The 25,805-nt window shown below is 38.3% G+C and overlaps 1 protein-coding gene across 4 annotated transcripts in view; it reads right to left on the reverse strand.

Moving 5' to 3' along the window:
• csmd3b (CUB and Sushi multiple domains 3b) overlaps positions 1-25,805 on the reverse strand; it is a 403,012-nt gene that overhangs the window by 92,571 nt on the left and 284,636 nt on the right. For all 4 annotated transcript variants that reach the window (XM_047808110.1, XM_027175911.2, XM_047808109.1 and 1 more), the window contains 8 exons: positions 23,848-24,039; positions 21,948-22,074; positions 20,116-20,318; positions 19,646-19,837; positions 18,506-18,644; positions 13,581-13,768; positions 12,864-13,058; positions 12,136-12,252 (listed from right to left, as the gene is read on the reverse strand). In XM_047808110.1, the coding sequence (XP_047664066.1) occupies positions 12,136-12,252; positions 12,864-13,058; positions 13,581-13,768; positions 18,506-18,644; positions 19,646-19,837; positions 20,116-20,318; positions 21,948-22,074; positions 23,848-24,039 (1,353 nt within the window). The remainder of the gene's footprint in view (positions 1-12,135; positions 12,253-12,863; positions 13,059-13,580; positions 13,769-18,505; positions 18,645-19,645; positions 19,838-20,115; positions 20,319-21,947; positions 22,075-23,847; positions 24,040-25,805) is intronic.

Consider the following 25,805-nt stretch of genomic DNA (forward strand, 5'->3'; position numbering starts at 1 on the left):
AAACACAACAAAATGTGTTGATGCTGTATTTTTTTCCAGTTTGAAACGTTCCCATTTAAATAAAATACATTGAGTGTTAAATTTTTCCTATGTAATATAAAATGGACAGTTTGACAAAGGCATGATTATTTTAAATATCAGTTCGGTTCTCACCATTTGTGCCGTCTTCTCTCAACATCTTGAAGGTTTAAAAGGTCCTGACATGCAAAAGAGCCAGACAGCTGCACACAGGATAGATCTCACCATGAGGCTGCTCTTTCACTGAGATAAATACTCGGCTTCAAACCTCTCTTCTGAAACACGCCGCTGCATGGGATCGCCATTTTCCGCTCACACACTTATATTTAACACACTTCGACACTTGCTTAGTGCCTCCTATGGAAATGAGGGCTGTGATTAATTCACAGTTTGTCCACTTTCCTAAAGAGGAAAAGTGCTTGAAATAAAGGCATGTCTGTCCCACACTGTCCTTGTCTCAAACGATTTCATTCTCTTGGGCTGTGAGGGAGCCTGAGGGGAGAAATCATGGAGTCCACAGCAAACTTTCTTACTAACAGTGTTCATGTAAATCCAGCTCGACATACATTTTGCTGTGTCATGGCTGGCTTCAGTATCCACAGCATAATCTAGTGCAGATTAACCACTTAGAGCTGGAGCAATGCATTTTCTTTTTTAAAGTATGTTTCATCTCAAAACATGAACCCAGGTAACCTGCAGAGTAAGAACACTGGCCATGTTCATGAACACGTGATATACGGCTAAGTACGGTGACCCATACTCAGAATTCGTTCTCTGCATTAGACCTATCCAAAGTGCACACACACAGCAGTGAACACACACACACACCATAAACACACACCCGGAGCAGTGGGCAGCCATTTATGCTGCGGCGCCCGGGGAGCAGTTGGGGGGTTCAGTGCCTTGCTCTGAACCCACAACCTTAGGATTACGAGTCAGACTCTCTAACCATTAGGCCACGACTTGCCCCCATTAGGCCACGACTTACCCATATGAATAACATATGAACATAATAAATAGTTATTACTTTCGGCTTCTGGGTTTGCAGGTAGCTATGTTTTGGGAAAACTGGTATTGATGAGAACAAAACAAAAAACAGCACTGCATTACTATTGTTAAGTCCATTTTGAAAATATGATTGAAAAACAATTTAGTACACTAAAAAAATATATATTAACAGATGCATTTAAAAAAGTTGATAGTACACTTCAAGATAAAAAACAGAACATCTAGCTAGCCAGCTTCAATAAAGTACTCCAGTATGTAAAACTGAAGGTGCTTTCCATGTCACATACTCGTGCATTACCGTACACCATTTTGTAGCATAGATAAGTAGTGAGTAAGTGTTCACACTGAAAATTACAAAAAGGAGAAGTAGACTATAAGTAAATGAATGATGCACTTATTCATCTGAATAAAGTAAGTGTGAATGTTTGACACTTCATGCACTTAATTCTCACAGATATGCTCATGTAGAGGAAAAGGGTTTAGGGCTTCTGGGCACTGACACTGGATGAGGACACAATGTCAAGACAGCTGACAACACTCCAGTGGACAAGACGTCTTACAAATGTCTTAAGTTTAGACCAATCTGAGTGATTTCTTTTTAAACATTTAAAAAATTCACTGTATTATTGCTATATTTAGCAGCACATTACACGTTTGTCATCATTTGCCATCGACTGGGAAACAGCATACTGTATATTTCTGGTGAGTATAAAAAGGTTAGTGTTCCATTTGAGACAATACTATCCTTCTAAAAGTCATACCTTAGATGGTAAAGAAGGTAGATGGTAGTGCACAATATAAATGCATGTAATACATCATTTGGGACACAGATACAGCTGTTTTAAACTGAATAAATTAATCCATCCTTGCTATGCCAATATTGGGATTCACAATGAAGATTTCCTCCGGACTACCTGAACGCTTTACTACTGTGACGTTCATTAATATGAATCCGAGTAAAGGTTTTAAGTCTCCTCTTCAAATACAATTTAAATTGCTTTATATGTATTCTGAACATACTGTATACTGATTAAAACTGTCTCACATAAAACCTAATATATAATTCTGTGTGGACATGAATATTTAGTATACTTAGAAATAGACTGCTGTTTAAAAATTAACATTAATGGACATTTTTGATTAAGCTGTACCAATGAACATTTCTGCTTAAAGATATTCCTATCACACACTGTCTATCATTAGAAATAAACTGCAGGTATACTCAACACTTATTGGGAATTAGTTTGCCTAATGCAAACCAGGATACATTTATAATCCTACATATGCCACATTTTACATGAAATGTTCAATATTTTCTTTTAATGGAATTATGGTATGCAGTATTCCGAACCCTAGCGGTTTTTCCGTTGTCATTACTAACTGATTGCAGCATTGTTGTAACGCAAACCGAATATTCCAACTATTCATAGACTCTGAAAAATGTGCAATATTCCCAGGTCATTATCAAGGTTCCTCACCTCCCATATTTTGGTGTGACTCAGAGTTAAGGCTCAATTACATCCGACTTGATGTAAAGCTTGGTGAAACTCCAGGCCATACACACTGCACACATCCAACTTTACAGTGCCAAGGTCATAGCTATAACCGATCCTGCAGCTAATCATCAGATTGTGCTCTGATATAGGACTCAGTCAGGGTAAGGATAGATGTGAGTGGGACACAGGTTGATAGATATTATTACCTTTCCAATGACAGCAGTGTATTATATAATTGGTACATGTCTGATACTATACACTTCTCACCTGACCTGTCTGGCCTTAAATAGCATCGAGCCTGATGATGGATGTAGTGGTATTATATTTCTGTGCAGTCTTTAATGTAGACAGAACAGTGTTAATCTGGGTCCAGTGTTAATCTCATATATAGTCATATATAGTCATCTCATATACAATCATATACACCCATATATAGGGCTGTTCCCAAAGGTTTGTCATAGTTGGAAGCATGTGATTGTATATTATGTATCCTGGAGCATTAAGATTACTCTTTACTAGAACCAACATAATACGGCATAATAATACCTCTGAGAATAAAACAGGGTTTATAAAGACCAGGACTGGTGTGGAAAATCTCTTGTAGCCTGCACAGAGCCCTGACCTTAACCTCACTAAATTCCTATGAGATGAACTGAAATTCTGACCCCGCACCAGACCTCCCTAATGTTCGCTGTGGGTGAACGGGCACGAATGCTCAAGAACTCTCCTAAAGAAAGCCTTCTCAGAAGAGTTATAGCTGCAGTTGTTTGGCTTGTTCTGGCTATTGATAAGAGCTACAATAACTTAAAGTGTTTGATTCAGCTAAGGTGGTGAAAATGTGTCCTATTTACCGCAGAAAAAAAGATATTCAGACAAAGTAAATGGCAATGCTGGTCTAATGGCATGCCACACTATTGTAATGCTATATGTTTTGATTGTGATATCAAAAGGAGAACAGACTTATTCGCAATTAGTAAATCATTCCCTTTGAATAAATGCAGAATATCTACAGTATATTGCTGGACCGTCACTAAAGTACATCATAAAAAAGGTAAAAACTACAACATTACCAACTGCCTGATTTCAGTTGAAGTCCTTTCTGCATTGGAGTGATTGAAAATGCAATCTACTCTAACGCATTTCTGCCCACGTACAGTGACAGGAAAACTGATTAGCTGAATATTTCAGTTGGAAAGAGCTAGAATATATCATTAGCTCAGCAGTTAGAACAGCATACGACACCTACTTATATTGGCACACTGTATTTAATCATATATGTGTAATAAACATCTAACAGATTTGTAAGTAATTATAACTATTAATAATTGAAATAATAATAGAACAGGAAAATGTTCCATGTCACCTTAATATTATAGAAGCTATTCTTTTGAGTTTTTCGAAGCCTTATTTATTTATTTATTTATTTATTTATTTATTTATTTATTTATTTATTTATTTATTAAAGCAGATTTAAATCCTCTATATATTTCATAATTTTAAATATATAGAGTTTCAAACATGCTTCAAGTCCAGGGGTCCTGTCACCACTGATTTTAACTTTGGAAATAATTTGACAATAACTATTGTCTAAGGACGATTTCAGTTATGCTTTAACCAGGGTTTGATCTTGCTTACATTTAGTAAACGATGTAAAAAGTTTACATCTTAAAATAAATGTCTTTGGCTCATTTTGCCATTCTTTACTGCCTCACAAGTGTCCTTTAACCTTCACTTGCAAGTAGACCTGACCCATGCAATTAAGCTATTTTTACTTTTCTAAATATTTTGCCAGGCTCTAATCTAATTTTCATTACTTCTTAACATAGACTTAATTACAGAACTGTAGCACACTATGAAACTGAATGATACTCTGTACTTTCCAGAAAGCTTTAAAATTTAATATCAATAGAATTAGGAATAAAAAGCCTATATTTTGCTATCCTTGTTGTGAACCCATGGACACACACAATGACTGTGCTCCCAATTAACTGCCAAATCAACCTGGCACTGACTAAAACTGACCAGAGGAACACACACTCACACACACACACACACACAGACACACACACACACACACACACACACACACACACACACACACACACACACACACACACACACACACACACACACACACACAGGCAATGCTCAAAAGAAGCTTTGGCTCATTCATTGCCATAACCTGTCCAGTTTATGATTTTCATTCATATATGGGTTTTTGTTCTTCCCTTTCTTCTTTCTATGCTTACTCTAACTGATTTAATTTTTGCTCTGTCGACTCAACTCTACATTGACTTAAGTTGATCCTGTACTACTCTTAGGCCAGGTGGCACAATTCTTTGCCTCGAGTCTCAGTTAACCTCTCTCTGCTTGGAAGTAAGCAAGCACTGGAACTCTGCCTTGGTTTCAATAGCCAGTCCCTGAGGGAAAGAGGACTGACGCACTCTCTTTCAGGCTCAGCCATGTCTAGGTCATTCAACTGGCAGAGAAAAGCTTACATGGTTCAGTACATATGCATACACACACACACACACACACAGCTGATTATACTCATCCATATAGGCACATGTAGAACATGCATGTGAACATGATACACAAAACGTTTAATACATTTTTTTAAATGATTACTTTATTTATTAAGGGAAAATAATCATTTATGCCACATGTAGCATATACTGTACTATCTTCCAATTTAATTTTCACCTTTTAACTCATTCATCCACAGAACAGAAATGTACTGGGGACATCGAGGTGTTTCTTGGCAAATTTGAGATCCTTTATGTTCCAATGTTTTAAGTTCCTTTTGCTTCACAGAGGTTTGTGCCTTTCAATTCTCCTACTGGTTCCACTTTTGCCCAGTCTTTCTCTAATGGTGCAAACATCAATGGTGACCTTATTTGAGGTGAGGAGGCCACCTTAGTACAGTTCCTTATTAAATGTTCATATGGGCTATTTTGTGAATTCTTTAATGAGTCATCAATGTGAAATTTTGATTGGTGAAATTTTAGTCTCACGTTTTGTGATCAGTGTTGAGACATTATAACCTGCTTCACATTGCTGGAAATGTTCCATTTAAGTGATGTTTACATTTTACAGGAATGAAAATAAGAGTGTATCTTTTCTAACTGAACTATCTGAATGATCAAATATAGCTGCAAGCAGTGATGACGGCCCGTCACACGTTTTTTTTATCGCTATATGGTGCTTCCCAGAAAACAATGCACGGTGGGCAAGTGCATCAAGTGGGTAAATATCAGTGGACTATTTTATGTTGTTACATACCCATTTGGGGACTGTAGGTAAATGAAACCCCACATTTTAGACAAACGGGGGCGCTATTGAGCCACTTAAGAGACACACATGCCAAAAGCCTTAAATATGCCTGAAATAAAAGTAAACTTTGACACTATGCCATGGAAACAGTGTTTGAGATATCAAAAATCCCTTCGCAATTTCGCATTAGATTCGCATTAGATTAGAGGTGTATTTAAAAGTTCATTGCATGCAACTGTGAAAAAAATCCAACTTTGTGACTGACACACTTCCTGGCGCCTGTTGGTGGCGCTATACCCGGGACTCACAATAAGCACATCGTTGTGATCGGAATCCTTGGCCGAACATACACACTGCGTGTCATCACAATAAGACATTTTTTGGCTTTAAAAGAAGACACTTCCTGTTTCTCTGAATTCGCCATAACTTAGTCGCCTCGCCATGGCAGCACCGTTCGAGATATCAAAAATCCCTTCGGAATTTACCAAGTGCAATGTCTCCGCATCATGTTCACCACTTTTGATATCAATCGCATGAATTACCAAGGAGGACTATTGAAAAGTTGACCACATGCAATTATGAAATAATCCAAAATGGCCGACTTCCTGTTAGGCGGAGCTCATAGTTTAGAGCACGAAAGCTGTTCGGGTCGATGAGATCTATATGCATACCAACTCTCGTACATGTTCGTACATAATTGCCCGATCTGTGCACAAATGTTTGTCTTTGCATTACAGGGGGCGCTACAGAGCCCCTCTGCCATGCCCGTATTCCAGCCTTTGCCCGAGCCTAGCGTCGCACGACTCTGACGTGTGTGCCAAATTTCAACGGTTTTCGAGCATGTTAAGGGACCCCAATTGGCCAATGTGTGCAAAAAAAAATTAAAATAATAATAATAAAAAAATAAAATAAAATAATAATAATAATAATAATAATAATAATAATAAACCCGAGCAAAAACAATAGGGCTTCGCACCAGTCGGTGCTCGGGCCCTAATAATAATAAACCCGAGCAAAAACAATAGGGCTTCGCACCAGTCGGTGCTCGGGCCCTAATTAAATCGGATTAATTGTGTGATTGAGTAACAGTGGAGAACCACATATGATTATTACTATATAATAACATTTTCCTTCAAAAAAATGGTGACTTAAAATTGTATTTTGTGTTTACTCAGGTTGTCTTTGTCACATATGTCTTACTATGCACATAGTTTAATCCATCGCATAGGACATACAGTACACTTCAGTGTTTATAACACTACAAGGCTTTTTACTCTCACAATAATATAAATAATTATACAGCTAACACAATGCTCCAGAGCAGTATACAGGCCTGCTGACTTACTGTTGCATGACCTCATGATATTTTCTGGCAGAACATGATGTAGCTTATTGTACATTCATGTTGGTAAATAATGGGATATGCAACATGCGCTTTCCATAATATGTTGGAGTATTTCCCATTCCTGTCTTTTGTTCAGACTGCACTTGACAACGTGAAGTGAAGACTTAATTAGACGGCTTGCATCTTATTACGTGCGGTGGTCAGTAATTTTTCTGATATATTAAAAATGATGTGAAAATATCTGGGGAACTTGATCAAATGTAAATGTTGAAAATCGGCTGAATAAAAGGCAGCTGTGAGCTGTTAAAGTTTAAATCGCTCCTGTCAGTTATACTACAGACTACTTGAAAATCACTTGAGGAATTCAGTGCTGAATGCATAAAGTTGTTATGGTCTTAACACAGAATAATGATAAGAAAACAAATAAGAATACGATTAAATCTTGTAGCTGCTAACTAGCTGTTAACCGCAAAGGGAGCAAGCAAATTAGCTACATTCCTCCTGGACAGGTAATGTGATCATTACTGCTATAAACTAAATTGGATCAATGATGGATGCTAACAATAAATTATTTCAAGTGCTTAGAGATAACTCCTTAGATAAGGTGAAGGCCCAGAAAATACAAATACCTCGAATATATTTAAAAATATGTTGCCTGGTTTTATTGAGAGTTTGGTGCTTTTGGGGACATGGATTATTATTCTAGGTGCCCAAGATGGAAACTTCAAGCCATTCTTATAAGATTTATATCAAATTTATCTTGAAAGATTTTTGCGTATTTATAAGATCTATGCTTGCCATAACTGGCTGAGCAGAAAGAGATGAATGAAAGTTAGGGACCTACTGAGCTAATGTAGATAATGTAGAGTTTGGAGTTCATTCACATGGGGATGGATGGAAGGTCAAAGAATAAACAAGTCATTTCAAAGTTTGTGAAATTTACATTGTGACCGCTACAGATGACAATTTTTAATATTGTATCAAAGGTCCAAATGAAGTCTAACCTACAATGAAAATGACAGAAGTCTCCTTGGTTTGATAATACAACCAAGAGCAGCTGCATCCATGTTAAAGGCTGCTGTATAGGAATGACTACAGAGAGAGAGAGAGAGAGAGAGCGAGAGAGAGAGAGAGAGAGAGAGAGAGAGAGAGAGAGAGAGAGAGAGAGAGAGAGAGAGAGAGAGAGAGAGAAAACTGAGGGTATTTTCAGCACATTTCTTTCAGAGCAACTAAAAATAACCCAAACGTAAACTTGGTCTGCACTTTGGAGCACATTTGAAATAAGTGGGATGTATCTTCAGTCTGAGCCTGTTTAACGTCTAGCTCATGACTGACACAAGGCTTCTGCCAGGCAAGAAAAATAAATGGAGATAAAAATATCCGAGAAAAGCTAACAGAACGGAGGGCAACAGGGTGTCATGGGCGTTATGCAAGACTATGCTGTATGCCAGTGAATAAAAGAAAACTTTTTTTCCCCCACATCATTATTTTGAAATCAACGTGTCCAATTAATAGACCTGAAAAAGTATTTTTTCTCTTTAAGACACTGAGCATCAGATGAGAAAAAAGGAATTAACATCTGCTAACCCACATTAGATTGTGTCAGTATTGTCTGGAAAGTGTCATAAGCAAACAAACAAATGTGGTGTAGAAAAGACATTAAAGTGTGAAAGAAGGGATAAGGGCATCCTGCACAGGGGTCTTTACCGATTCAGTGAGGAAAGTGTATACATAAGAGTCAGTTAGGTTTATGCCTGATTAACCTTTCTACTTGGCGTAAAGGATGACAAGCAAGACTCTTAATTGACACAGAGAAATGAAACAACAGGATTAAACCAAAGCCACTATGCTTTATTGGTTCACCTCACAATACTTTCACAATACTAGTGTTTAACTATTGTTTACTATCTTAAGCTACGAGTGTAGGGTTCAGACGAACCCAGCTGACGCTACATGTATCGCCTGCAGCAAACCTGCTGAAAATACCAGCATTTGTAATTTAGTACCTGAATGAAGTTAGTGCTCATGTGTAATATTAAACAGTCAGAGATCATTATAACCATTCACATCATAGCCATAAGTATAGATGAGGTTTAAGATGACTGCCTAGGGACAGTGAGGTGGAAAGAGAAGAGAAAGAATGATGGCAACGTGCTGCATTGAATAATATGTCTATTATACCAAACCTATCGTTGTCAGAAATATTGTTGCAATCTTTCTTTCTGATGGAGCAATGAAACCTGAAAAATGTTGTATAAGGTTGCAACTTTAAAAAGGGAAACAGGGGGAAAAAAAGGAAAACTGCTGTTGATAATCACCAATATTGTAGGTAAAGCCTTGTGTGTGTACTTTTGGAGTAGCAGGTGCTCTGCAAGAGCTGTGATTTGCAGATTTACAAGGACACACGGGTCCATGGAGCTACACACAGACCACTGAAGTCTCTGATTGCTAGTGAGTGGTTTGGGTCTGGCACAAGCTCCTATAGCCACCACTCAGACAAGCTCACTAGACTGTTCCATTTTTTATAAAAGCTTCAGCTTGCTGCGAAAGTGGAGCTTGTGGGACGGTGACTTGTGATGGGAATGAGTAGCCCTCTTATCAGCTGCTTGTTATGTAATCACTTAATACGATAAATAAAATATAACCCTGTCCATGAAATATGAATATGAACTAATTAAGGTTTTTGTACATGAAATAAAAACAGTCAAATAGACACGGTGCTGCTACTGTTCCATCGAACAAAGCGACTGTTTAGTATGAGAAACACGTCGGGTTTGTTTGACCTACGGAAATGGTTCATCCATACATAGCCAAGAGAACTAATATTCTCATATTAATAAAAAAGAGACAGAATGTTGAGAATCAGATACACATGATAAAGAGTCAGCCCTTTTATGCAGCTTCCCCTTTTAAATATATCCTATGTAGTGAATCTACAGTATATGGTTAAAAGGAATTGATTTGGAATTTATCCTAGCATGAAGATGGAAGAATTTCATGGATCGCAGGCAGGGTTAAAAGCATACAATGAAGCTTAATAACAGTAGTAACATCACAGAAGTTAAATTAAAGACTACATGGTAAATGTTAAAAAAAATATTATTAAAAAAAAAACAGTAAGCCACTTGGCACTGACCATAATAACATCTAATCCTGTGAATTTGTTACTCGTCCTTCGTGTCCATCATGTAGCACATAGAACTTTCCATATACTGTAACTCTCGCTCTCGCTACATTTACACATCCAGCGATTCACCAAGATAGAGTGAACGGAGATCATCAATTTTCAATGAGAGCTGGTGACTTGCAGCTACACGAGTGACAGTGACTGCTGAAGGTTAGATGTGGGTGTGTCCAGTGATGTAACAAAGCTGAGAAAAGTTTGTGCAAATATGGAGTGACTCGGTGCAGTAAATACCCAACGGAGTGAAGACAGCAGGGCGTATGATCTGTGGCAAAGATCACACACTGCTTCTCCTTCATCTCGTCTGAGATGATTTATAGGTACACTAGTGCGTTTTATATCCAAACGTCAAAACTCCATCCAGAATCTTTCGTTTTAGTGATTTGTTATCTACAACATTATTGCTATGACAACCAGTAGTAGGTACAGTACACCCTACATAAAATCACTACATGCGTGAACGTAGTATTACTCAGTCTGTCATTTTTTGGCAAATATATAAATATTCTTGTGATTAAGGTTTCACTTTTCCTATTTCATCCCTATATTCGACATTGTTAAGACACAGCAGGTAGAAAAGGGCAGGTGGTTATGCTTTTATCTTGGTAGCTATTACTGAGGGTAAAAATCCAATGAATTTACTGAACCATGTCTCTCCTGCTGTGTGTCTTGCTGCGTCTCTCCTTCCAACTCACCAAATTAAAACCAGAATACATTCAGTGTGAGTTTCCTCGCTCTACTTCTGCCTTTATTGATCTTTTGTTCAGATATGCTGTTGGTGTTACCATGAGAAAAACAAGCTTGCAAAACCCATGGTGCTGAGATCTCTCTTAAAGTAAAGGCGAGACTCTGAATGTCATTCCAGCTGATTAAACTTGACAGCGATCAGAAAATTCTTGAAACAAGTGTATTACAAAACAAGTGTTGTTTTTGTCCAGTCGTGCCTTTGGGCTCTGAATTGCTGAAACAAAAACAGCCCCTCTCTGCAAGACAAAGACACAAGCTAAAGACTATCATTTTGCACGAGGGCAAAGCAAAAAAAATAAAATAAAAAAATCCACTTAATTGGAAACATTCGGTATCTACAATGCACGTGGATTTTCACCAGAGTTTATCACCACAGATGCAATGAAATTTCAGTAACATGATACAATGAAGTATAATATTACAAGCATTAATACTTAATAGCTTTAAACACAACATCTTTAAGACAATGTCTCACATTTAAATGACTAGTATTCAACAAGATTCTGAAGGCCATCAGATGCCTGAGGTATCCTTAAATCCTCTAATGTTGACATAATAATTGCCACCTGGACAGAAAGGGTCCCATGAAGACTCACGATATTCAGAAGACACCATTTTGAACAATACCAGAGAGGAGACTCTTAAATATTTATAACAGATTGTATAAAATACTATGTCCCCTAGAGCATTTTTCAGTATCGATTCCTAAAAGTCTCATGTGAGTAAAATCCTTCTCTAAGCAGTGGCAAGCTTTGTAAAAACTTTGGAGGTTTTATTTTAGAAGCCTGAGAATAAATACAGCTGTTTCTAGCTGTGACTGGACTGAGTAGCAGGTTTTGGCTGAGTAAAGCATTCTAATAATCCAACTTTACCAGAAAGAGACACAAATCTTTACGGCTGCAGTAACACAGAGATGATTTTCAGTTCAATGAAGCGAAATGTTAAGATGTAGTTTTTCTCTGTCCAACCCACTCTATTTAACTGACAAAAGACACAAGAACATTCATGAAAATGACTAGATCTTATAAAGATTGTGTTAATGGGAAATAAAATAGCATTCTTACCAAATTCCCTGGGCACAGAGATGGAGTACACACAGCTATGGCCTGAGGTGTAGTTCCTGGGGAAGTTTGGGGACAAAACGGTTCCCTCAGAACCAGTGGACCGACTGCCACAAGGCGCTGGACAAACAAACACACATGACATATATACAGAACATCATATAAGGAAAAAAGTATATTAGATTGGTTGATCTGGATATGGTAAACATTTATTTCCTGGTTCTAGATGAGCGGAATTCTACTAGGAATTGTAATAGTTTAGTTACATAAAATTAAAAACCTGCTTACAAAAGTCTAGAAGAGCCTTGACATGATTAACATGAGTGACCAGTGACAACGGTTAACTTAACACTTAAGCATTAATGATTAGTGCATGGTTAATTGATTAGTTTACTAATCAGAGCATAACTCTCTGCTGTCTGACTTAATGTCTCTAGATCTATACCTTGTTTCTGGTCCAGTGAGCTCAATAATTGACATCAATGCATGATAATGGAAAAACAACCGCAGTAGCCGTTTCAAAATCTTAAATTTATGAACTATGTCCAGTAGTTTTTCATGGAATTTTCAATTTTTCATACATTTAATGCTCTGCTACTGCATTTTTCAAATGTTTAAAAACTGGAACCACATCTGGATCACTATAAACCAGTTGATGACACCCTGGTCTGGAAAGCTCTCTACAGTCATCAAGAATCTTCACCCTTATTCTTTAAACTTGAAAAAAATACCCTGACAGCTGGGCAAAGCCCTATTCCAGCCAGGCCTGCCATCATCCCCCATGATACATGTGAGGGTGGAGTAGCCCTGGAGCACGTAGCCTGCTTCACAGTAGAATGTCACCATGGAGCCCAGTTTGTAGTCACTACCCAACCTCGTGCTGTTCATCACGTTGCCTGGATCGAAGCATGACTCCCTGAGCTTGGCTTCATGAGTGAGGAAAGAGGTGGAAAAAAAACATTTATAAGAATGTAGAATTTTGCATTAAACTGTCCACTACTGTTTATATCATTCTGCTCATTTACTCGTTAATCTTTATTGACATTTCCAGTGTTATATTTCCAATAATTTCCATGAGATCAATGGAATTTCCAATAATTTCCAGAGATCGATAATTTTTTATATACTCATCACAACCATATAACTTTTTAATTCAAGGGACCAGTCACACAGTCTAATAGAAAACTAAGAACTCATTAATGAAAATAAAGTTATAATATTAAACAAACAAACAAACAAACAAACAAATAAATAAATATATCCACAACATTACTACTCAAACTACAATAACGTCAATCTGGCACGAAGTTTAATTCTATCCACTAATCATTTATAAGATGACAAAATCTGAGACAATCTGATGCTGTCCATCCTGACCAATCAAAACCTGTCTTCTTGGTGAATTAACTCCCTGCACTAGTAAATGTCAAAGGCTTTCAGCAGCATACCTTTGTACTCCAAGTGAAAGCCAGCGTAGCTGACAGAACCGTCACTTCGAAAGGCCAGATGCATGGCATTGGAGCTGCTCTCGATCCGCTCAGGAAGCTTGCTGTCCTGGAAGCTGCCGATTAGAGGGCTGTTGCTGTCCATTCCATCATATATGTACAAGAAGTCATAGTTGGGCTCAATGCTGAAGCTGGAAAGGAGATAAGAAGAGACGAAGGGAGATCAAAGAGCAGTTTTTAATAACCACTCAGTGTGATCAAAGGAGCACATGAGGAACCCGAGCCCACGGACTCAGCATGATACCTGAGACAGAGCAGGACTACAAGAGTGTAGGAAGGAAAAAAGACATCTGTAATTCATCTGTAGAAAGCACATTGATTTTTTTTTGTCATAAGACATACATAGGCTAACTTTGAAGAATTTTTGATGGTGTTGGTCACATAGGCTTGGTGTAGCTTCCTTAGAAGTCCTTTCTATCTGAATTTTAGCTACATCTGCCTGTGTTCATGTTCTAACAGCCCCTGCAGGTGGAGTGCTGCTGTTGACATGGAAGCTATAAATGCCCAGGGGGTACCTGCGAGCAGTGCATTCCCAGCCACCCTCAATGAGCTAGAGAGGGGGGAAAAAAACATCTTTCAACCACAATAGATAATCTTTAAAGCTTGGCCATACTCCTGGGTCTCAATATTTTTACCTTTAGAAAAAATGTTGATGCTGAGGTGTCAGCAGAATCATTTGCATGAGGCGGCTTGTGACTGCAATAGATTTACTCATGTTTTGTCTCTATTATGCTGGCAGAGAACACTAAGTGTACTCGACACACTCCACTGCCTTAAAATCTATCGCTCACGGCTCATTGTCAGATAACAGAAATCCAAACATGGGAATTTAGGCCAATTTCTTTTCAGTACATTAAAAATGTCATTAATTTTTAATAACCAGATGTGATGGAAGTTTATTTCCCCACCGCTTCCTAGCCTCTGGAGCTGTCAATCGGCAAACAATTAGCTTTGTGGTAATTGGATTGGGCAGTAACACAGATAATACCAATGGTAAAGAGAGATGGCAGGTTTGTAGTGTTGCTAATGTCTGAGCTTATTCTCATTCGGGTGCTGTTCATTTCCTGCTCTCACTGCTGACGCATTTTAAGGAGAATTATGTCAGTAATGAACTGTGTAATGAAAATGCCTGAGAAGGAATTGATTGAGATCCATTCATTAGAAATATATTATATAAATATAATAAATATAAATGCTGCTTTACTGGCCAAACTCCAGTGTGATTATGTACTGCTAGAGGACAGAATTTTAATGTGAAACAAGACTAGAGCACATTTCATGCCAAACTCAGTGCTACCTAGAAGGGTGTATAATGTGTTTTATTGTCTTGTTTGAAGCATGAATATGACTATAATAATTAACAGAAGCTACAAACCACACAGTAACAGCATCTGGATTATATCAGCATGGTGGTTCACACATATTCATAGAGGATATGAAGAGACTAAAATATTTGTCAAGAGAGCTTTAATTCTGGGATAATAATCCAAAAAGGACCAAAAAAAGAGTGAGAGTGAGAGGAAACAGAAAATCTTTTTGTGCAAACCCCAGTTAGGTTTTCTATTTGATGCAGGTTCATAAAAAGAAAATAAAAATAGCTGATTAGCTTTGCTTTTAGCATTAACACAGTGCACCAGTCACATGTGTGTTGGCCTTTTCCATCTTCAACTTTCATCAGCACTATCTGAAACACGATCCCAAGTCTCACTATGTAAAGGTATAGACACTATTAGCAGTGCTATTTAGCCTGGAAGCACATATATCATGGAGTACATAAATCAAGGAGGGGGAAAAATGTTTGGGGTCATTACTCACAAAATGAGCAAAGGATTCTAGCAGGGTTCATTATCTGCCTTGGACATGAATTGCATTTTAATTCTGACACACACATGCACACGCACGCACACACACAAACACGCACGCACACACTTAGCATTACATAATTACTCCACACATCTTCAGCTGATGTGGAAAGAGAACATGTTACTAATTATATCAGAAACCAAACTGATTGTGTAGCACTTTATTAGTAAAAAAAAACAAAAAAACAGGTATATACAGTGTGTTTGTTCTCTGGTAGGTGGCAGTGTAGTGCAGTGTGGTAATTCTTCTGATAAGGAAAAAAGGTCTAAAAAATAGGCTACAATAGATAACTACATGTCCTGACAAGCTACACTAGTAAAAAAATATATATAGTGAAGCGTTGTCTAACCCTGCAATCATATAAGCCAGTGACAATGCAACAGGCAACCGTTCATTTTCTACATTCAGCCGTGCTGAACACAAAGTAACAAGTAACACACAAAGTACAATAATCTACATTTGAATAGAAATGTTATGCAAATTAGCTATGAGGTGACAAATCCATACTTTCAGTATGTTTCTTTTACCAAGCATAAAGCTTGAGTCACCCAATATTCTCTACATTCCCTTTAAATCCTACCTGTGTTTAGCTTAAATTTAATAACATTTAGTGTTATTATTAAAACCTAATAACAGTGATATTAGATAGATAGATGGATAGATGGATAGATAAATAGAGCTATATTGTCATTGCATAGTACAGGAACGCAGCAAGGAAATGCTTTTTAGCATCTACCAAAAGTGCATAAAATAATGTATATATAATACAAAAGGGTAGCTGTACAGTGTACATAATTAGTACTATAAGATACAAAGGAGCAAACTTATCTAGCAAGTTGTTACTTATTAATGGTAATGCAAGGTAAGTAAAGGCTACTGTACTAAACTATACTAAAGTAAGGCTATCAGGTGACACTGAATGTGCTCTCAAGATGGCATTACTTTCTCCAATTCAAGTCACTGTAAGTAATGTGTGTGTGTGTGTGTGTGTGTGTGTGTGTGTGTGTGTGTGTGTGTGTGTGTGTGTGTGTGTGTGTGTGTGTGTGAGCTCAGGCATGTGGAAGAAGGCAGGTATTTCTTTTCTTTGATTGTGTTCAGCTATCCTGTAAAGTATGTTGTATCTGGCTTGTATCTTGGAGTATACAGATGTTAGCCTAGTTAATGGGTGTTAGAGCTACGCTAGTGTTGTGCTGTAGTGGCTCAATGGTTAAAATGAGTTATTGTGTGGCCCTTGATCAAGCCCTTAACCCTCTCTGCTCTATTTTAAGTCTGATTAAACATGGCTGATTTTGTGCTATGACAAACTGGGATATGTTAAAAAAAGAATTTGTTTTATATATATATATATACATACAGTAATACCTCGAGATATGAGTTTAATTCGTTCCGTGACCTTGCTCGTATCTCAAATTGCTCGCATCTCAAAGCAATTTTCCCCATTTAAATGAATTGAAATCCCATTAATCTGTTCCAGCTCGCAAAATTCCACTCCAGTTGTTTTGTTTATGTGTTTTGAATATGAAAAATGAACAGTACCTGTATTTATAAATGACAAATATTTGTATAAAAACAGTAATAAAAAAGAATGTAAAAAATAAACTGGTTTTACTTTACGGAAGACAGGCACGGAGGTTGAGGGAGGAGTAAACAGGCGGAGGAGTTAGGAGGAATTACACTTTCACTTTCGTTCACTTACTCGCTACTGTACACTTAAATGGAACTTAACTAAACTTCACTAAAATTAACAAACTTATCTGAAATTCTGTCAGGACCACTTTGTCAAATGAGAATTTATTAGATGATAGCATACAGTTAATGTTGGCGGTATGGTTCTGTTCTGGGCACGAATCCACGCGCCCGTCCATGCATGGACAGCGCAGGGAGAGCAGCAACTAGAAAATAGAATAGACCCTCCGTATAACAGAAGCATTAATGATGCATAGAGTTTTTTTTTTTGGGGGGGGGGGGAATAAATGAATAAATCGATAAATAAATAATTAAATAATTAGAGAGAGAGGGAGAGAGAGAGAGAGAAAAAATGTGGAGATTTATGTCGTAAACTGGTACAACGAACACAGGTTCCGGCATAGTGGCGTCAGCGTTGGAGGAGGGAGTTTAAATCGCAGCAGCAGCGAGGCGCTAGAAAGTGGCTCAATGAATGGGAATTTAAATGTTCGGGTAATATGGATGTCATAACCGGATTGGCGCGTGTCGTGGACAGCTGATTATCAGCTGATGCACGCTTGACGACGTGGCCTGCCAGAACTAACGCGATGCTTGATTTCTCTTAACTTAACTTAATTAAGAAACAACAATTTCTGTTTTCTTTACATTAATTTTGCTTAATTTTCTTCATTGCTTTTCTCTTCACTTGTTTTTGCCTTTTTTGTCACTCTTTCCTCACTAACATCTGCCGGTCATTTTAATAAAAATCTGTCCGGTCAGCATATTGGATGCGGTGTAGTCGCACAAGTTAAAATTTTTTAACGAATCCAACGCTCAAAACGGATCCGAAAATTACGGATCCGCAGATGGTCGGCACCTCACACTGCGTCTTTGCGACTGCCCATAGGAAATGAATGACTTCCAGTTTATCGGCCATCGTTTGTCGTGTGCAGTGGAAAAGCGGCTTTAACCGAGAGAGACGCGGGAAGTACACGTGGTTGTTGGGGATCTTTATTTCGGCAGCGGCGGTTCGGATACTCGTATCTCAAAAATTTGCTCGTATCTCAAAACACAAATGTGGTCGAATCACAGCTCGTATCTCAAAAAATTCGTATGTCAAAGCACTCGTATCTCAAGGTATCACTGTATACATATATATATATATATATATATGTGTGTGTGTGTGTGTGTGTGTGTGTGTGTGTGTGTGACAAATAAAAGCTTCAATATTGATACATTTTTAAAATAAGAAAACCAATATTGAACAAAATGAATGACAAAAACCTAGTTAGTCATTAATAGTAAAAAGCAGGTACAGTATTTACAGATTGAGTCTTTACCTAATGAATGCCAATGAGAGGACGTAGTCAGAGTTAACGACTATGAGCCAGTCGCAGTCTTTGCTGTGAGGATATGGGTGAGGATAGTTGGGAGATAGTATAAAGCCGGAAGAGTCAGTCAAATTCCCACCACATGGAGCTGTGAAAACACACAGGAAAAGAAATTAATATGGGTATTCACAATATACAAAGCTACTTGTTCATTAATACACACAGCTGGACCAGCTGTACAGCCCAGGTGCCCTACTTAAGAGAAGTGGGTGGAAGTGTGCAACATGAAAACAAAATCTGTCTTGTAATACAGAACCATACAACTCTCAAAACCTATAGATCGTTAGAGGGGGAGAGAGGGATAGGGAGAGAGAGAGAACGAGAGAGAGAGAGAGAGAGAAATGGTGTGTGGGAAGACAAAGCTAGAAAGAGAGAGATATATTGAGAAGGATAATTAGCTGAAAGCACATGAAAAGAAGTGGCAAAATGCAGCTCATCCATATTTTTCTGCTTGCCACTGAAGTATTTTGAAACGTAGGAAGCAATCCAAATCTCATAATTTGATATTCATTAATTTTAGCACAATCTTTCATCGGCAGGATGATGACAGATGCCTGAATAACACTTCGCTTGAGTGCTGCTTGACTTTCAGAACTCTTGAGAACCTTTCGATAAAAAATGCTAATTCCCACGCTGGAGGAGACTACAGCTATGCAGACCTTAGAAGCAAATGTAATTTTCAGCTGAAGGAATTGAAAGTTGGAAGTACTATACAATAACCGTCCACTTTAATAGGAACACCTGTACCTCATTTTTTGTAGATACTGACTGTTGTGTCTGAAAATCCCCTGAGATCAGCCATATCTGAAATACTCAAATCAGCTCTTCAGGCACCAACCAAAGTCACAGACATCACATTTCCCCCATTCTGAAGTCTGATGTGAAGATTAACTGATGCTCTCAAGCTGTTTCTGCATGATTTTATGCACTGAACTGCTGCCACCTGACTGGCTATCTGGATAACTGCATAAATCAGCATATGTGTGTATAAATGTGTGAGGAGAAATGCCTAAAGCATGCGTCTATCAGGTACTTTATTTTCTGAAGTGAAAAACACACACATGAATAGTATCTGCCATAATCACCTACCTATACAGACAGGAGGGCTGGGTTGCCAGTAGTAGCGGTTCTCCACCTGTATGCATGTGATCTTCATCTCACCCTGTAGCTCATATCCTGGGTCACACTGAAAAGTCACAGTGTCCCCTGGCTCTCTTCCATCTCCATTGCGCGTGCCATTCATAGGCACTCCTGGATCCCTACAGGCCGTGGCTACTGAGCCTGCCAATCACAAGCATAGCCAATTAACACAGAGTCAGCTGACTGTGCTAAAATGGGGGCAATATGATCTGTCAATCAAGGCAAACCAACAGACACCAGAAGAAACTAAAAGTGTCAGTTAGGGCATAGAAACACTAATCACATCTGCCACTTTAAGGAGATGAAGCCTGTTAAGAAAATGTCAGTAGAAAGGAATTAAAACCTAACCAGGACCTGCTTTATTAAACCTGTCAATCAAAAATGTTCACCTGCAAAACAACTGAAGGGATACTACTTACTGGAAAATTCAATAGCAAAGCCAGACTTGCTGATATAGAAGTCTGTCTCAAACTGAACGGTCACCATGTTGAGGGTGCTGTGGATGCCCTCCGGTAGGAGAGAACCACTTAATTCTCTCAGTGACATCTCATTCTCCGGTGGGCCGTCCCACACCTTCAGGATGTCGTGGGAGGCCTCCGTATCAAAAGCCAGAAACTGCAGACTGTTAGATAGTAAAAAAAAAAAACTAATTAGTTCTCACAATTAACACTTGAACTGTGATTAGAATAGAATCTTTGTGATTAATGTCATAATTATACAACCTGAGATGATTTAAATGGCGGAACAAATTTGAGATAATTTTCCATCTTTAGTTGATGGATAGGATCACATTTAAAAAGTTTATATTGTAGTCACAGGTACACGGTTTAAGTGTTAAATGTTACTGGTATGAGGATGATGTGATGTAGCCTGGTGCAAAGAACTAAGCTTAGGGTTCAACCCCCAAAAATGGATTATTTCCCAATCACAGTCTGACCCAACATGTTTTATTCTGTTATACACGATTCATTGTTCTTTATAATCACATGGTCACATGGCTATCACTTATAGGTGCTGTACAGTCATCCATCATTTGTTTCTTTTTTAAATATCTCAAACTTAATAAGACAGATAAAATACAGCTCACTACATTACTGAAAAACCAGAAAGCACTGTTATAAAGAACTAACACTGGAGACTCCTTTCAAAAATGTTAAAGAAATAATTACAGAAAAACTTGCTCATATGAATTTTTATACGTTTCAAATTTTTTTTAAATACCAAGTTACAGTAAGTTACGATAAAATCTCCTTAATCTATTTATTATTAGTTAGATCGTGTCTGACATACAAATGCCAGTGAATGATCTGTTACCATGGAAACAATATGTATTAGAAGGAGTGCATTAATATAAATGTGCTACAGCTGGCCGAGCTGCTGTTATCGAAAGTTAATCAATGCCTGAACAATCAGATTTAGATTAGAAAACCTGTCCTAATCCTTCTTTTCCAACAGAATCACCATGTTCCTGTGTCACATTAGAATAATTTGATAATTTGAAATAATTCAATGTGATTTAATTTATGGGTTATTCCCTGTGAACAGACGGAGCAGTACATTGCATCTTTGTGCATTTTCTGAAATCCACATGCCTGCTTCATCTTCTAAAATCATGTCTGTACCACCAGATGAGATGCCTGTGAATTTTGAACAAACTATGTAAAGACGACGAAACTCCACAGCACTTTCAGCACATAAAATCAAAAGACTGACCAGACCCAAACAAACCCTGTCATTATTTCATCACTAACATCGAGCTCCAGAGTGCAATAATTGTGCGATACTGCTGCAGTGCCTGTGCTACGGCTCTTAACAATAATTCTGCAAATCAGTCTGCATGAGAATGTGAGGATAGAATGGAAAGGTAATGAATAAATATCTGATTTCAGAAATGCTTTTGTGTTTTGCACGGGGACAAATTATCTTGCTTTCAAGGTTGCTGTGCTTTTAACCTCATGCAGCTGTAATAGCTAAATCTATACACAGCGTTTTAGACAAAATGACTTGTGCTAGTTGAGATTTGTGAGCCAGGCATCAACTCCCTTGATGTCTGCTTGTCTCCATATAGATGAGATATTGATGTTCATCATTGCCGTTGTAAGTAGCACATAAATAGTTAAAGAGTCCTCGTTTCAGACAACAGCTACACATATACAGGTAAGATTCTACTGGGGGTTGTAGGGTATTGATTTTAGATGTGTTGAAGTGGTGGAGCATTTCTGAACCCATGTGAGTCAATGCTGAGTGGCACCTGACGATGTTGCCTGAATCGACCTCGATGACCCAAGTGCAACGCAGGTTGTTGTCATAAGGGAACGGATAACCAGGGGACAGGATACGGCCCGATGACTCGCCTTTAAAACGTCCTCCGCATTCAGCTGGAGAAAGGAGAAGAGAAAGAAAAGAAAAGTTCACAGGAGGGAAATAAAAGCCAAGCTGCAGAATCCTAAAGCTGTGTGAATCATCTATCAGACACTCTTGAAAGGACCTGCAGTCTTCAGTTAACACTCTAGGCCATCAACTGCCTTTTCCACCCCCGTTTTTTCCCCACCGCATGCCACTGGCCAACTCATGCCAGAAAGATACAGAGCTTCCTGTTGTAGACATCAGCATCTTTGACTTAGGCAAACGAGCTACACACCCACCTTGATTTATATATATCTTCCCTCTCAAAACAGTTCAGTAGTTAATAACAAACTTCATTTGTTGACTCGACCCTCCGCTACCTGTTATTCATCCTCCTCGCACTCTGTCTCATGCTCACTGTGCACGATTCAGGGATCCTTTGTGGAGGTGGGCATCGTTTACTAATGGGGCCCACATCAGCATTTTCTTTCAACAGGCCTCATTTGCATAAGCCATCTACATGACAAACAATGGACATACAGTTCAATGAAGCCTGAATAACAGGGTTCAGGCTGGGACATGATTAATCTGAACATTAGAGTGTTTTTTAGACAAGTGAGCCTCCTACAAACCAAAACCGATTCACACTCATGGCTTGTCATGGCAGCAGCTAGATCATACATCTGCAACACTACAAATGCACCGACTTGGTCATTCAGTGGCATCAGGAAATGGGGCAATAAACTGATGGAGAGCATTTTGACGCCCAGACAATCTCATGTTTACTCAACTCAATTATTACGGCATGGCATACAGTATCTGAGATGTCTAAGAGCATCGATGCTGACCAGACCACAGACCTTCTACAAACTAACTTCTTAACTTCTTAATTGCCCAACATGCAATGTTTCTTTCTTTCCATTCAATTTCTTTTGAGAAAGAGAACATGATTTAGACCAACACTCGTTGCGTCATCATCACCTCAGACCATTCGGTGGGGTTTGGAAAAAAAAAGATTAAATATTTTATCTGCAATAAAAAAGAAGAGTAATGGGGAGAATAATGATAAGCCGTCATGCTGAAAATAAAACAGCCCTCACATTATTGAGCATCTATTATTAATGCTGGTAGATCTGTCTGAAAAATATTAGTCTGAAAACTTCAAGGTAGGAACACTGTCCATCATTTATACGCAAGGAAGAACAAACATTACCCCTGGGTGTGTCTTATTTTAAGAGAAAGTTACGACGGAGTCAGTCAGACAAGAGTCTGTGTGCTCTCATGACCTAGAGGTAGGCATTTGGCCAAAAGCTTTTTGATACATTTTTTCCTTAGAATCTAAAACGAAGCACATCTAACGTTTGGCTCTGCAGAGGCCAATACAGTCTAATTACCATCCATCAAAATGTGCATGAATAACCATGCACAACCTTGTCTCAACCCTTATGTGCCTGCATAGCTCACTTGGGGTTCCAAGATTAGCTCCGATGTTGAATTCACTGAGTGTCAACACTCGGAAGAGTTTAACATGTCAAGGTTCTTAATTCCATAAATGCTGGTCATTTTTTTAATATTCACACAATCGTTAATGATGTGAGATGACTTTTATGTGACATGGTTGAAGATCAAGTTCATTCCACATTTCCATTCATTTGCGGCTTACCTATGGACACTTTTCACTTTCAGGATGGGATTGAACAGTGACTGAGAAGTACAGTAGAATTGATCAGAATTGTTTTTAATGCTGTAGGCCAAATCTAAAAGCCTGCACATAGGAGAGTCATTTCTGTGTGGCTGCATCTTACCTATGCATGATGGCAGAGGGTTGTCCCAGGCACGTCTCTCCCCTGTCATGCACTTGAGTATGCTGCTGCCATGCAATGTGTAGCCTGGGTCACACTTGTAGGTGATGGTGCTGCCAGAGAAGTGGCCCTGGTCATTTACCTTGAAGCCAAACTGGGGCATGCCAGGATCCTCACAGTGTGACAGCTCAAAGCCTGAAGAAACACATACAGATCACAATGCTTGGAGCACTCATCGAAGAAGACAGTCACATTTATAGATGAATGACTTTAAGGAAAATCCAGATCTGGTCTTCTTGTATTTGACACATGATACTGTATGCATACAGACCTGCTAAATGCCACTTTAGGACAATACCATGTGGAGGGCAGAGGTGGGTAGTAATGAGTTACATTTACTCCGTTACATTTACTTGAGTAAGTTTTTGAAAAAATGATACTTATAGGAGTAGTTTTAAATCACTATACTTTTTACTTTTACTTGAGTAGATTTGTGAAGAGGAAACTGTACTCTTACTCCACTACATTAGGCTAGAATGAGCTCGTTACTTTTCTTTTTACCTCTGGTATTCTACGCATCAATTTTAATGTTTTATTTTGACAGAGAGAGAAACTTCCGCTACCACGTGACTGTGTTTCACCAATCAAACGTAGCTGTGCAGTCTCGTCACGTTACTATACTCAATCTCAGCGGCGGGACGGGTTAGTTAGCAACACAAACCGTCGGCAATGCAGACGGTGACGTTTAATAGTGACATCACTGAGTGATTTTTTGGTGAAATAGTTTGTTTCTGCATGTTTTCACACACGCACACACACACGTTTTACGTTGACCGGTGTGCAGTTTTCTGTTCAGCATACCTGGTATGAAATGTGTGTGTGTTTCCTTCTGTTGTTCTGTCACTGGAGACACACACACACACACACACACACACACACACACACACACACACACACACACACACACACACACACACACACACACACACACACACACACACACACAGTTTATGAGAATTTATGGGCTGCCTCGTTCTAGTTCAGCCTGGTAAAAAAATTATAAATTTTTGGAAATTTGTGTTACTTGTGTGTATTTATTTTTATTTATTATTTTATTTATCAAGTACTTGAATTTACCTGAATTATTTTAATGTAAGCTATTTTGTAATTAATTAATTTTAATTTATTTTATTGATGGGATGAGCCATAATTTGCCTAAAGATTATTTTGTATTTTTGTCTGCCTGATTGTTGTCTTGTGTTAAAAAATAAATCAGACGTTACTCAACAGTTACTCGGTACTTGAGTAGTTTTTTCACCAAGTACTTTTTTACTCTTATTCAAGTAATTATTTGGATGTCTACTTTTTACTTTTACTTGAGTCATATTATTCTGAAGTAACAGTACTTTTACTTGAGTACAATTTTTGGCTACTCTACCCACCTCTGGTGAAGGGTGATGATATTTTGGATAGTTTTATTGGCCCAGAGTTCATACAACTTTCAAATGACATTTTCATTACAGGTAAGTTATAAAAACCTTTCCACAGATGTCACCCTTCCTTCCATATTGCAATAGGAAGTTTATTTAAGTAGCACTCTTCAGGTCCACAGCCAAGCTACTTTGGGGAGAGCCGTCAGCCCACGTCAAGTTAAATATATCACAGGACTGTAAATTGTAGTGGATGTGTCACATATTAACATATTAACATATGCTACGGTAATAACAAAGCAGTGTTGTTCAAGTGTAAGGGAGAGTAAACACTTACTTAATGCGTACTCAGATAATATCTTTACATAGTCAGTAGTTACTTCTGAAATATTGAAACAGCTTTATATTTAATGTTTAGTCACTATGTGTAATGAGTCTGTCTGTCTGTCTGTGTTTGCCCTGTTTCTGTCTGCTGTCTTGCCCCTGCTGTTAATTGTTTCTTTGTCTCTGTTCCTGGTCCCTGTGTTGCCT

This window comes from Tachysurus fulvidraco, chromosome 24 (genome assembly GCF_022655615.1).
Source record: "Tachysurus fulvidraco isolate hzauxx_2018 chromosome 24, HZAU_PFXX_2.0, whole genome shotgun sequence".
NCBI classification, from domain to species: Eukaryota; Metazoa; Chordata; class Actinopteri; order Siluriformes; family Bagridae; genus Tachysurus; species Tachysurus fulvidraco.